The 13,381-nt window shown below is 36.6% G+C and overlaps 1 protein-coding gene across 6 annotated transcripts in view; it reads left to right on the top strand.

Moving 5' to 3' along the window:
* Positions 1 to 13,381, top strand: part of TTN (titin) — a 239,926-nt gene that overhangs the window by 165,176 nt on the left and 61,369 nt on the right. For all 6 annotated transcript variants that reach the window (XM_085552613.1, XM_085552615.1, XM_085552612.1 and 3 more), the window contains 26 exons: positions 19 to 315; positions 412 to 696; positions 790 to 1,083; positions 1,989 to 2,288; positions 2,391 to 2,699; positions 2,791 to 2,981; positions 3,457 to 3,886; positions 4,395 to 4,703; positions 5,114 to 5,262; positions 5,353 to 5,385; positions 5,481 to 5,610; positions 5,710 to 6,009; positions 6,097 to 6,414; positions 6,506 to 6,802; positions 6,910 to 7,209; positions 7,713 to 8,027; positions 8,124 to 8,272; positions 9,227 to 9,377; positions 9,484 to 9,765; positions 9,856 to 10,158; positions 10,245 to 10,547; positions 10,666 to 10,947; positions 11,408 to 11,707; positions 11,795 to 12,094; positions 12,209 to 12,517; positions 12,598 to 12,879. In XM_085552613.1, coding sequence (XP_085408739.1) covers positions 19 to 315; positions 412 to 696; positions 790 to 1,083; positions 1,989 to 2,288; positions 2,391 to 2,699; positions 2,791 to 2,981; positions 3,457 to 3,886; positions 4,395 to 4,703; positions 5,114 to 5,262; positions 5,353 to 5,385; positions 5,481 to 5,610; positions 5,710 to 6,009; positions 6,097 to 6,414; positions 6,506 to 6,802; positions 6,910 to 7,209; positions 7,713 to 8,027; positions 8,124 to 8,272; positions 9,227 to 9,377; positions 9,484 to 9,765; positions 9,856 to 10,158; positions 10,245 to 10,547; positions 10,666 to 10,947; positions 11,408 to 11,707; positions 11,795 to 12,094; positions 12,209 to 12,517; positions 12,598 to 12,879 — 6,918 coding nt within the window. The remainder of the gene's footprint in view (positions 1 to 18; positions 316 to 411; positions 697 to 789; positions 1,084 to 1,988; positions 2,289 to 2,390; positions 2,700 to 2,790; positions 2,982 to 3,456; positions 3,887 to 4,394; positions 4,704 to 5,113; positions 5,263 to 5,352; positions 5,386 to 5,480; positions 5,611 to 5,709; positions 6,010 to 6,096; positions 6,415 to 6,505; positions 6,803 to 6,909; positions 7,210 to 7,712; positions 8,028 to 8,123; positions 8,273 to 9,226; positions 9,378 to 9,483; positions 9,766 to 9,855; positions 10,159 to 10,244; positions 10,548 to 10,665; positions 10,948 to 11,407; positions 11,708 to 11,794; positions 12,095 to 12,208; positions 12,518 to 12,597; positions 12,880 to 13,381) is intronic.

The following is a 13,381-nucleotide window of genomic DNA, read 5'->3' as shown; positions in this document are numbered from 1 at the left end:
ATATATCTTATTTTATAGTGCCACCTGGCCCACCCATTCCAAGGATTGCGGATACAACTTCAGTTTCTATTGAGTTAGAATGGGAACGTCCTATGTATAATGGTGGTGGAGATATCACTGGTTACCATGTATACAAACAACTAATGGGAACAAAAGAGTGGTCACGTTGCACAGAGAGACCCATTAAGGTCCAACAGTATACTGTTAAAGAAGTCAGAGAAGGTGCAGACTATAAACTTCGTGTTACTGCACTTAATGCAGCTGGTGAAGGACCACCTGGTGAAACTGAACCCGTAACTGTTGCGGAACCCAAAGGTATGGCAATTATATTATGAATAATTTTCCAGCTACCTAAAATTCGTACTTTAATCTTCCCCTTGAACTAATGAACCATCTCTCTTTCTTCTTCAGAGCCTCCTACTGTTGAGCTGGATGTTTCTGTCAAAGCAGGCATTCAGATCATGGCTGGGCAAACAATTAAAATTCCTGCTACTGTGACAGGGCGTCCTACTCCCACCATTGTATGGACTGTGGAGGAAGGTGAATTGGACAAAGATAGAGTTGTTATTGAAAATGTTGGCACAAAATCAGAATTAACCATTAAGAATGCGCTGAGAAAAGACCACGGAAGATATGTAATTACTGCTACAAACAGTAGTGGTTCCAAATCAGCGGGAACCAGAGTAGAAGTATTTGGTAAGAAAAAATACTTTCTGAAATCAGCTGAGCATCTATTTTGGTGAAATAATCTTTGAGATTTATCCTCCCTGTTTGATTTTATTTTTTCAGATGTTCCTGGACCAGTCCTTGACCTAAAGCCAGTGGTCACAAACAGAAAGATGTGCTTGCTTAACTGGTCTGATCCTGAAGATGATGGAGGCAGTGATATCATAGGCTTTATTGTTGAACGGAAAGATGCCAAAATGCATACATGGAGACTAGCTATCGATACAGAAAGATCTAAATGTGATATTACAGGTCTAGTTGAAGGGCAGGAATATAAATTTCGTGTCAGTGCCAAGAACAAGTTTGGTACCGGTCCAGCTGTTGAAATAGGACCCATTCTTGCAGTTGATCCATTAGGTAAGAGAACTAATTTATATGTGTTATTTTTGTTTTTCTCACTATCTGGATAACTTGTCTGTCTTTCATGGTTTCTTTGCTCAGATCTTTGAAACAGAGAGAGTGTAGAACTACCATGTCTCTTTATGTAATACAGTTCTGATATCTACTGAGATACTGCTTATTGCCATTTCACCCACATACATCAGAAACTTTTTACTATCAATAAGCACATTCAAATATTTTGCATATGAAAGAGAGGATTTTGAAAAGCCACAGCTATTGTAGCTGCAGTAGGCATACAATTTAAAATATCAATGACTGCTCCGAAAGTAATGCCTCCTATTTTATTATGTTGGCCCTGGACATCAGAGGCAGATGTTTGTGGCATGGCAGTTGAGGCTGAACCTTCCCATCAATATTCTGTTAAGTTTTGTTGCCATGTGACAGATGGCAGCAGAGAGAGAGTCTGATAAAATGCCACCTGACTACAAAGCTCATATGAAGCAAAGATTTGGAACTGAATTTCTCCATACCAAAAAAATTGCAGCCATTTTCATTCATTGGCACTTGCTGAATGTTTATGGACACCAAACAGTGGATGTTAGCACAGTGCAAGCTGGACTACATGGGCAATATTTTCCTACCAGCCAACACAGCAGCAGTGAAGCAGGGTGTTGTCTACTCTGGTTCACATTTTTATGAGCACAGCATGCAGGCTTTTGTTCATAGCTGACAAAAATGCATAGTTAATAGTGATGACTGTGGTGAAAAAGTATTTTGTAGGTGAGAATTCACTCTATTAAATAATGTTATGCTCTTCATATCTGTTGTAGTTTCAGTGGAAATAAATGGGAGGCATTTGTGTCAAAGTAACTGACATTATATTTTATATTTTTTTCATTTTGATTTGTCTGTGTTAATAGGTCCTCCCACAGCACCTGAGAGATTCATGTACACAGAAAGGACAAAGTCAACCATTACACTTGACTGGAAGCCTCCACGTAGTGATGGTGGTAGTCCTATCTTAGGATACATTGTTGAGAAGAGGAGACATGATTCAAAAGACTATGAAAGAGTGAACCCAAGGCTCTGTCCAACCACATCTCTTCTTGTTGAAAAACTTGATGAACTCCATATGTATGAATTCCGTGTCAAAGCTGTCAATGAGATTGGAGAGAGTGAACCATCATTGCCCCTCAATGTAGTTATACAGGATGATGAAGGTACATCTTGTTTAAAGAAATCCATATAAACATGTTAAAAACAATGCAGTTCATTTTCTGTTTCATCCCTAATTTCACTATCATTCTTTTCCTGATTTTCAGTACCTCCAACCGTAACATTACGCTTGGCTGTGAGAGGAGATACTATCAAAGTGAAGGCAGGAGAACCAGTTAATATTCCTGCTGATGTGACTGGACTGCCAATGCCAAAGATTGAATGGGACAAGAATGAAGTTTTAATTGACCAAACATCCAGTGCACTTAAGATCACCAAGGAAGAAGTATCAAGAAGTGAGGCAAAAACTGAACTTGCCCTACCTGCAGCTGTGAGAGATGATAAAGGCATTTATACTGTGAGAGCTTCCAATCGTCTTGGCACTGCATTTCGCAATGTGCATGTTGAAGTGTATGGTAAGGATGTGACATTTCAATAAAATGCTACATAGTAGAATGCTTTTGTCTTTTTCTTAATGCAGTTCTATGTTCTGTCATTTTCATATAGATCGTCCTTCTCCACCAAGAAACCTTGCTGTTTCTGATATTAAAGCAGAATCATGCTACTTAACATGGGATGCACCTCTTGACAATGGTGGCAGTGAAATTACCCATTACATTATCGAGAAACGTGATGCTAGTAGGAAGAAGTCCGAGTGGGAAGAAGTCTCCAATAGTGCAATAGACAGAAGATTTGGGGTAATTTTATTATTTTTATTATATACTTCCATATGACAGCGCACAATAAAAACTACTTCTTGCAGAGATACCTGTGCTAGCGGTCCATTTAAAGTGCATAATTTCTAAATGCACATTGCCCAACTATGAATATACATGCTATGTGTATGTATTTTCCTCCTGTGACAAAATTAATTGTTCTCATTTACTATTTAATCTCATGTGAATTTAGAAGATGAGTTATTTTCCATTTTCCAGTATTATTTGTAGCTCTGCCAAGTGCAAAGTGAAACCTGATGATACTTTTATTTACATTTGATCCTGTGCACATGAAATAAAACTATGCCTAGGGCACTGCATGCAGCCATGTAGCTACATACATGTCATGATATCAGTGAGATTCCAAGGTAGAATCCAATGCTAAAAACCCCTGAATAATAACAAATAAGTTGATTCAGAAAATACCTGAATATTGATTAAAAATCTTATTTTTCAGGTGTGGAATCTTGCAACAAATGAAAAATACCAATTTAGAGTCCGGGCTGTAAACAAATATGGAATAAGTGATGAATGCCTCTCAGAAAAAGTTGTTATTAAGGATCCCTATGGCCTTCCTGGACCTCCTGGAAAGCCAAAAATTTTAGATCGCACTAGGTCATCAATGCTGGTGGCATGGGAGCCTCCTTTGGACAATGGTGGCAGCCCAATAACTGGCTATTGGTTGGAGAAGAGAGAGGTGGGAGGTGTCTACTGGTCACGTGTTAACAGGGCTCCAGTAACGAAACCATCAGTAAAAGGTTTAGAGTACAATGTGCTTCGCTTGGCTGAAGGTGTCGAATATCAATTTAGAGTTATGGCTGAAAATCTTGCTGGAATTGGCCCTCCCAGTGAACCATCAGATCCTGCTTTAGCAGCAGATCCCATATGTAAGTATAGAATTTGTGATTACTTTTAAGGTCTGTATCATACTAGAATGTGGTACTTTTATTAACATTGAAATTAGTGACATTAATCAAATGCTTTGTTTTCATTAAACCAAAAAGATGTTGTTGATGCAAAGTAGTTACCTGATTTTCTGTTTTTCACTGGTTTTAAAATAACTGACTTTTAAAAACTTTTACCCCTTCATTTATGTACATAAACCAAGGATTATGCCATCGCAAATATTGCCAAGTATACTTGCTTGAGTTCAGTATCAGATTTTTGTATAATTACTTTTCTTCACTGTTAGAGTTCAGTGTTTATGCCTTTTACCTAAATTATTCCTCAGTGATGTATGTAATATATGTAATTATTATGCATGTTCTGGGATCATCTGTGTATGGCAGAAAAAACACTGAAAATGTTTGCATTTTTCTATAAACTCTTAAGAAAAATATATGTGATTACTAACTCTTTGGTAATTTTGGCTTTTGCTTGCTCTTGTTTTACAAGTTGTGCCTGGCCCACCATCTTGTCCAGAGATCAAAGACAAAACCAAATCATCTGTATCTCTTGCATGGAAGCCTCCACAAAAGGATGGTGGTAGCCCAATAAAAGGCTATATTGTTGAAATGCAAGATGAAGGTAGTACTGACTGGAAAAAGGTGAATGAAGGAGACAAACTCTTTCCCACTTGTGAATGTGTTATTCCCAATTTGAAAGAGCTCAGAAAATACCGATTCAGGGTGAAAGCTGTAAATGCTGCTGGAGAATCAGAACCGAGTCCTGCAACTTCTGAAATACCTATCCAAGATATTTTAGGTAAGTGTTGTAGAAATTCATTTAGGTATTTATATCTAAATGTTACCTACTTCTTTGAATGGCTGAGCAAGATGCGAAGCAAGCAGAGTCAATAACAAGAAAATAATTGAACAGGAATGTAATAAAAGACTAAGAGACCTTTTGGAAAGTGTCATGATAACGCTTATAAGAGTACGATCTACTGAGAACTCTTATGATTTCCCACAGCCATAGTACAGAAGTACTTTGTATTTTGTGACAAAATTGCAACAGCAAATTTATTTATATAATTCCCAGCTTACTTTTTACACATGCTACCTTTTCCAAAAAATCAAACATGTTTATCTTGGGATTTAGACTAGTTCTAGCAGAAATTTACTTTTGGTAGCTCTAAAAAATAATTTTTTTTCTTTTTTTTCTTTTTTTTTCAGAGGAACCAGAAATCTTCCTTGATATTGGAACACAGGATTTTCTCTCTTGCCGTGCTGGCACTACAATTAAAATCCCAGCTGTTATCAAAGGTCGTCCAGTTCCAAAATCGTTCTGGGAATTTGAAGGAAAAGCAAAGACAGCAGCAAAGGTTAGTAAAAGAAAAAATTGTTTTTCTTAATCTATTTCTAGACATCTAACTACATCCCTTTCATATTTACTTTATTTCCTTCATTTGTAGGAGGGAGGTCATAATATACCTGAAGAAGCTCAGGTAAACCAAGCAAGTTTTGTAACTTTAGTATCTCAAAAATTTTTCAAACATAGACATTTAAAGTTGAACTCTAACTTTCTTTCTATTATCTACAGGTGGAAGCAACTGATACACGTTCAGTGATAATCATCCCTGAGTGCAACAGAAGTCATTCGGGGCGATACAGTATTACAGCAAAAAACAAAGCAGGACAAAAAACAGCACATATTAGAGTCAATGTTCTTGGTACGGCTTACACATACTGAAATGTTTAAATAGTAAGTTTTGGGGTTTTTTTCCTACATACTTGTTAACATTGCTTCTGTTATGCTTTTACCTTAACAGATGTCCCAGGTCCACCAAAAGACCTAAAAGTAAGTGATATCACAAGAGGTAGTTGCAAACTTTCATGGAAGATGCCAGATGATGATGGTGGAGATAGAATAAGAGGATATGTTATAGAAAAAAGAACTATCGATGGGAAAGCCTGGACAAAAGTTAATGCAAACTGTGGAAGCACTTCTTTTGTTGTACCTGATCTCATATCTGGTCAAGAGTATTTCTTCCGGGTACGTGCAGAAAACCGTTTTGGTGTTGGCCCTCCTGCAGAAACTATCCAACGAACCACAGCCAGGGATCCAATCCGTAAGTGAAATCAAAATGAATAGAGTTATTTGAAGCCAGATGATACTGTACAGTGAATTTATTTATGTTGCTGTTTCCTTTCTTAAGATCCTCCTGATCCACCTATTAAATTGAAGATTGGCCTAGTAACGAAGAACACAGTGAGTCTGACATGGAAACCTCCAAAGAATGATGGTGGAGCTCCTGTTACTCATTATAATGTTGAATGTCTCCACTGGGATCGTACTGGAGAAGTGAAAGAAACTTGGAAACAATGCAACAGACGTGATGTGGAGGAAACAAAGTTTACTGTTGAGGATCTTATAGAAGGTGGTGAATATGAATTCAGAGTCAAGGCTGTAAATATAGCAGGTCCTAGCAGGCCTTCAGCTACTGTTGGTCCACTTGTTGTCAAAGACCAAACATGTAAGTAGTGGCTAATGCCAATAAATACAAATTCTACTCTGCAATGATGAAGCGATTTTGTATGTTAACTTTTCTCAATATTTCATTGTAGGCCCACCATCTATTGAACTCAAAGAATTTATGGAGGTTGAAGAAGGAACAGATGTTAACATTGTGGCCAAGATAAAGGGCATACCCTTCCCAGCACTAACTTGGGAGAAAGCTTCTCCAAAGAAACCAGATGACAAAAAGCCAGTGTCGTATGACCAACACGTCAACAAGATTGTTGGAGAAGATTCTTGCACTTTATTGATTCAACAGTCTCGCAGAAGTGATACAGGCTTATATACTATAACAGCTGTAAATAATTTAGGAACTGCTTCAAAGGAGATGAGACTAAATGTTCTGGGTAGATATCAAGAACTCTATTATATTACAGAAATTGATAATATTCATGTGATACTTCATTTTAATAGCATTTGAATTAATTCTTCTTTAATAAAATTTATATTTTAGGCCGTCCTGGACCTCCAGTGGGCCCAATTAAATTTGAATCCATTTTGGCTGACAAAATGACAATATCATGGCTTCCTCCGTTAGATGATGGTGGTTCTAAGATTACAAACTATGTTATTGAGAAAAAAGAAGCAAATAGGAGGACATGGGTACCAGTTACAAATGAGCCCAAGGAATGCGTATTCACTATTCCCAAGTTAATGGAAGGCCATGAGTATGTGTTCCGCATTATGGCACAAAATAAGTATGGTATTGGAGAACCTTTGGACAGTGAACCAGAAACAGCAAGAAACCTCTTCAGTAAGTAGAAACAGGTTTTCAAATTATGTCAGATATTTTCATACTCTGATATGTGTATGACATCTGATAAATACCACTACTAGTTTTCTCTCTTCACCAAAGTAAATTTTCTAGAATAGCTTGAAGATTTTAGCAGTAGTAAGCTTGTGTGGTATCCAAAAATACTTTCCCTGTTAAGTATATTGAAATAAAATCTCTGAGTTTATTAAGGTGCTAATATACAAATAAGGTTTTATCTTACAAGACTTAGGTCATTCTGTCAGGAAATTGCTGTCTTCAGTTTTGAAAGAGAAATCTAAGCAATAGTGATGTAGAAGAAACGTTCGGTAAGAGAAAACTATCTTTAAAACATTCAGGATTAGTCTAGGTACTGAAACAAGGTACTGATCCAGGAAGAAAAAACAAAAAAAAAAACATGCTGCAACTATAATCACATGACTACATATTTCCGTCTTCCCGTAGCAATTTTTTACGAGCTGTCTGTAATTTTTTTTTTCCCCCAGCTGTTCCTGGACCATGTGATAAACCAACAGTTAGCAGTATAACACGTGATTCTATGACTGTAAACTGGGAAGAACCAGAACATGATGGTGGCTCTCCTATTACTGGTTACTGGTTAGAGCGCAAAGAAACTACTGGAAAGAGATGGACGAGAATTAACCGTGACCCAATCAAACCTATGGCACTGGGTGTTTCATACAAAGTTACTGGTCTTATTGAAGGTTCTGAATATCAGTTTCGTGTATCGGCTATTAATGCAGCTGGTGTTGGACCACCAAGCATGCCATCTGATCCAGCAATTGCTAGAGACCCGATTGGTAAATATTTTTGTTTCCTATTTATTAATTTGAAAATACTCAGATAGGAACACAGAATATATTGTTATGCTGTAACTGTGTGATTATATTTTTCAGCCCCACCTGGCCCTCCTATTCCAAAAGTTACTGATTGGACGAAATCTTCTGTAGACTTGGAGTGGACTCCACCATTAAAGGATGGTGGCTCTAGGATCACTGGGTACATTGTTGAGTATAAAGAAGAAGGAAAGGAAGAATGGGAAAAGGTAGATGGAAATCCTACAGAATCTGATTTTTTTTTTCTCTGTACATCTAAACAGGTGTTTCCAGGAGAAAAGATATATATACATTTTTAATATATATATATTTAACAAATTTTCATTATGAATGTTCTTTTCTAAAACTTGATATTTTGCACCTTAATTATTTGCATATACTTAAATTGTACTGCCAAATTTAAAGTCAGTAATTGCCAGTCCACAATACCCAGTTAACTGGCAAGTTTCTTTTTCTTAGATTTCTTATAATTCTGTGTTTAAAAATAAGACAAAATACATAGGTGATCTGTGACTATAAACAAAACAAACAAAAAAAACCCAACAAAACAACAACAAAAGAATAAAACAAATTATCACTGGCAGAATCTCTGCTAAATTATTAACCATACTAATATGGTCCTTGCTTTAATATTTAATAGAATACGTTGGCCATTTTTTGTATCTGTGTAAATACTGAGATGCATTTAAAGTAGTACATAAATTTCCTGTACTTTTTTCAGGTGAACAGGATTCATACTTGGATTTATAAAAAAAACAAATTGTTCTTTTTGTTTATTTGTTTGTTTTTTGTTTTTGTTTGTTTCTGATTTTTGTTTTTGTTTGTTTGTGGGGTTTTTTTTTGTTTGTTTGTTTTTTTAACCACCACTGTCACTTATATGAGCTTATTTGACCAGCAAAACAAGTAATCCTTCTTGGACTACAGAGCATTGTGATTCTTATAATGCCTCTGTCTTTTAAAATTATCTAACAAGTAAATCTTCAGAACAATAGATTTTGTGTTCCATTTTCTGAAAACTCCTATATGAGCTAGATTACTGTATTCTCAATCATGTCTTGTACTTGTAAATGTGAAACAATTTCTCATTTAAGATTTATTTCAATCATCACAAAGAAATTGATGATACCTTGATTTTTCATTGATTTTATAATATTTTTTTCCAGGTAAAGGATAAAGAAATCAGAGGAACAAAGTTTGTTGTGGCAGGATTAAAAGAAGGATGTTTTTACAAATTTAGAGTTAGGGCAGTGAATGCTGCTGGCATTGGAGAACCCGGAGAAGTTACAGACGTTATTGAAATGAAGGACAGAATTGGTATTTATAACTTTCATTTACTTCTTTAAATATTTCTAATTCAAAATGAGAACTAAAAAAAAAAATATTTAAATGACTGAATTTTTATTTTTCTCACCTCTCACAGTGGCTCCTGATATCAATTTGGATGCAAGTGTCAGGGACAGAATTGTTGTTCATGCTGGAGGAGTAATTCGGATCATAGCATATGTCTCAGGAAAACCAGCTCCAACTGTGAGTTGGAGTAGAGATGATCGAGCTTTACCAGAGGAAGCTAAAATTGAAGAAACAGCCATCAGTTCTTCTTTAGTCATCAAGAATTGCAAACGGAGCCACCAGGGTCTATACACTCTTCTTGCTAAAAATGCAGGTGGTGAGCGGAAGAAGACCATTATTGTTGATGTGCTAGGTAAAAAGCAATTTCATTCCTTGTGAACAAGTTAAATTTCATAACATTCAGTATGTATATTTAAATATCCCATTTTTTCTTTGATTCCAGATGTACCAGGCCCAGTTGGCATGCCATTCCTTACTGAGAACCTAACAAGTGACTCTTGCAAACTGACATGGTTTACTCCAGAAGATGATGGTGGTTCTCCTATTACCAACTACATAATTGAAAAACGTGAATCTGATCATAGAGCCTGGACTCCAGTAAGCTATACAGTTACAAGGCAGAATGCTACTGTTCAGGGACTGACTGAAGGGAAAGCCTACTTTTTCCGAATTGCAGCAGAGAATATAATTGGCATGGGTCCTTTCACAGAGACAACAAAAGAACTTATCATTAGAGATCCAATAAGTAAGTTGTTTTTGTGTTTTAAGTTACTTCATATGAGATGAATCTGCAGGAAAATTAATTTAACATATTTTTGTGTTTGTTCACAGCCGTTCCTGACCGTCCTGAAGACCTAGAGGTTAAAGCAGTTACAAAGAACTCTGTTACACTAACTTGGAATCCTCCGAAATATAATGGAGGCTCGGATATCACCATGTATGTTCTAGAGAGTCGTCTCATTGGAAAAGAAAAATTCCACAGAGTTACTAAGGAAAAAATGCTTGATAGGAAATACACAGTAGAAGGCCTGAAAGAGGGTGACACCTATGAGTATCGTGTGAGTGCTTGCAATATTGTGGGGCAAGGCAAGCCATCATTTTGCACAAAACCAATCACATGCAAGGATGAAATTGGTATGTATCTTTTTCATATTTCTTTTGAAAACAATTATCACTCTTAATGATTCCTTACTTTTTCTTACTAATATTACTGACATTTGTGGAAATAATATTTTTTACTTTCATCTTTCAGCTCCTCCAACACTTGACCTTGACTTCAGAGACAAGCTTATTGTTCGTGTTGGTGAAGCTTTCAGCCTGACTGGACGTTACTCAGGAAAGCCTACACCAAAGATTACTTGGCTAAGGGATGATATTGTTTTGAAAGAAGATGACCGTACAAAGATCAAGACAACTCCTACAACACTTTGTCTGGGGATACTAAAATCTGTCCGTGAAGATTCAGGCAAATATTGTGTTACTGTAGAGAACAGCACAGGATCAAGAAAAGGGTTTTGTCAAGTTACTGTTGTGGGTAGGTTTCACTGAACAATAGTACTGCCTTTAGGTTTTTGGTTTTTTTTTATAATTCAAATTCATTGAATTATATGGAACATAAATACTGTGTTCTTTATTGAAATATTCTGATATAGTACATTCTTACTTTTACTGAAATATAATTTACTGATTTTGAGTTCATAATTAACTATGCCTTAATTTATTCTGCATGAATATATATTTCCACATGCATTTCAAGAATATCAATTTACTGTAGAAAACGTCAGTCACTAAATACTTCATAAGAATTAAGAAATAAGGTCCAGTGAGTCAGACGAGTATTAAGAGGAATAATTTTGAGATTTTGACTCCTTATTAAAATTAGTTACCAGGTTTCTATTTTCATAATATATTTACCATTTTGACACTGATTTAGTCTGTTATTGTTTGAAGATCTTATAAAAACATGGATGTGATTTATTTTTTTCCTTAAACAGATCGCCCTTCACCTCCAGTGGGTCCAGTTATATTTGATGAAGTTCATAAAGACCATATGATAGTTTCCTGGAAACCTCCACTTGATGACGGAGGCAGTGAAATTACAAATTACATTATTGAAAAGAGGGATACACACAGAGACTTGTGGATGCCAGTTACATCTGCCACAGTTAAGACAACATGCAAAATTCCTAAGCTGCTTGAAGGAAGAGAATATCAAATTCGAATTTATGCTGAAAATCTCTATGGCATAAGTGATCCTCTCATTTCTGATGAGATGAAAGCCAAGGACCGTTTCAGTACGTCATTTGTTTCCTGTTTTATTTTGAAACTGTAATTTTTACTCTGTCTGTTGTCCTCATTAACTCTTGTGGTTTTTTTTCCAGGTGTTCCTGATGCACCTGAACAACCAGTTATTAAGGATGTTACAAAAGACTCTGCAGTAGTAGTTTGGAACAAACCATATGATGGAGGCAAGCCCATAACAAACTATATTGTGGAAAAGAAAGAAACAATGGCTACTAGATGGGTCAGAGTTACCAAAGACCCAATTTTCAGTACTCAGTTCAAAGTACCTGACCTCCTTGAAGGCTGCCAGTATGAATTCCGTGTTTCAGCAGAAAATGAAATTGGTGTTGGTAATCCTAGTCCACCATCAAAGCCAATTTTTGCTAGAGATCCAATTGGTAAAGTATTAAATTTGCTTTCTTTTTCACTGAAGTTTTAATGCACTCTTACTTTCATATAGAAATCCTTTTAAATATTTTCCTTCTTTCCTTTTCTTTTTTTCTTTGTAACAGTAAAACCAAGTCCACCTGTTAATCCAGAAGCAGTAGATAAAACTAAGAATTCTGTTGACTTAACTTGGCAACCACCACGCCATGATGGTAACGGTAAGATAATCGGCTACCTTGTTGAATATCAGAAGGTTGGAGATGAAGAATGGAGAAAGGCCAATCTTACACCAGATTCTTGTCCTGAGACAAAATATAAAGTCACTGGACTTACTGAAGGTTTGACCTATAAGTTCAGAGTCATGGCAGTCAATGCAGCAGGTGAATCTGAACCAGCCTACGTTCCTGATGCAGTAGAAGTAAAAGACAGACTTGGTGAGTATAATAAAATTGGCTGAGTTTACTTAAGAAGATATTTGTTTTCTCAGTTTCTAAAAAACTTGTTCTGATTCCAGAACCTCCTGAGCTGATACTTGATGCTAATATGGCTCGAGAACAGCAAGTAAGAGCAGGAGATACCCTGAGACTTAGTGCTGTTATTAAAGGCGTTCCATTCCCAAAAGTTTCTTGGAAGAAAGAAGATAAGGAAGTCTCACCCAAAGCTGATATTGAGATTACAGGTGTTGGCAGTAAGCTTGAAATTCGTAACACTGTCCATGAAGATGGTGGAATTTACTCCCTGACAGTTGAAAATCCAGCTGGTTCAAAGACTGTTTCAGTAAAAGTTCTTGTCTTAGGTAATCTTTTTTATGTTATTTTTATACAGCCTGGTTTAATTGGGGGTTAAGAAATGAAAGAATGTCAGGAAAATATCAACAAATTGAGATATAAGGAAAGGTTGATGGAACTGGGCTTGTTTAGCTTGGAGAAAAGAAGGATTCAGGGAGACCTCATTACAGCCCTCCAGTACATGAAGGGGGCATATAAACAGGAGGGGGAATGGCTATTTACAAGGGTAGATAGTGACAGGACAAGAGGGAATGGTTTTAAACTGAGGCAGGGGAGATTTAGCTTAAATACTGAGACTAAGTTTTTCACACAGAGGGTGGTGTCACACTGGAATAGGTTGCCCAAGGAGGTTGTGCATGCCGATCCCTGGAGGCATTCAAGGCCAGGCTGGATGTGGCTCTGGGCATCCTGGTCTAGTGGTTGGTGACCCTGCACATAGCAGGGGGGTAGAAACTAGATGATCATTGTGGTCCCTTTCAGCCCAGGCTGTTCTATGATTCTATGATAAAA

Source organism: Coturnix japonica, chromosome 7, assembly GCF_054131305.1.
Source record: "Coturnix japonica strain WE chromosome 7, WE-NBRP24, whole genome shotgun sequence".
Classification (NCBI taxonomy): domain Eukaryota; kingdom Metazoa; phylum Chordata; class Aves; order Galliformes; family Phasianidae; genus Coturnix; species Coturnix japonica.
The sequence above is the reverse complement of the archived record's forward strand: the minus strand, read 5'-3'. Positions and strand labels throughout refer to the sequence as shown.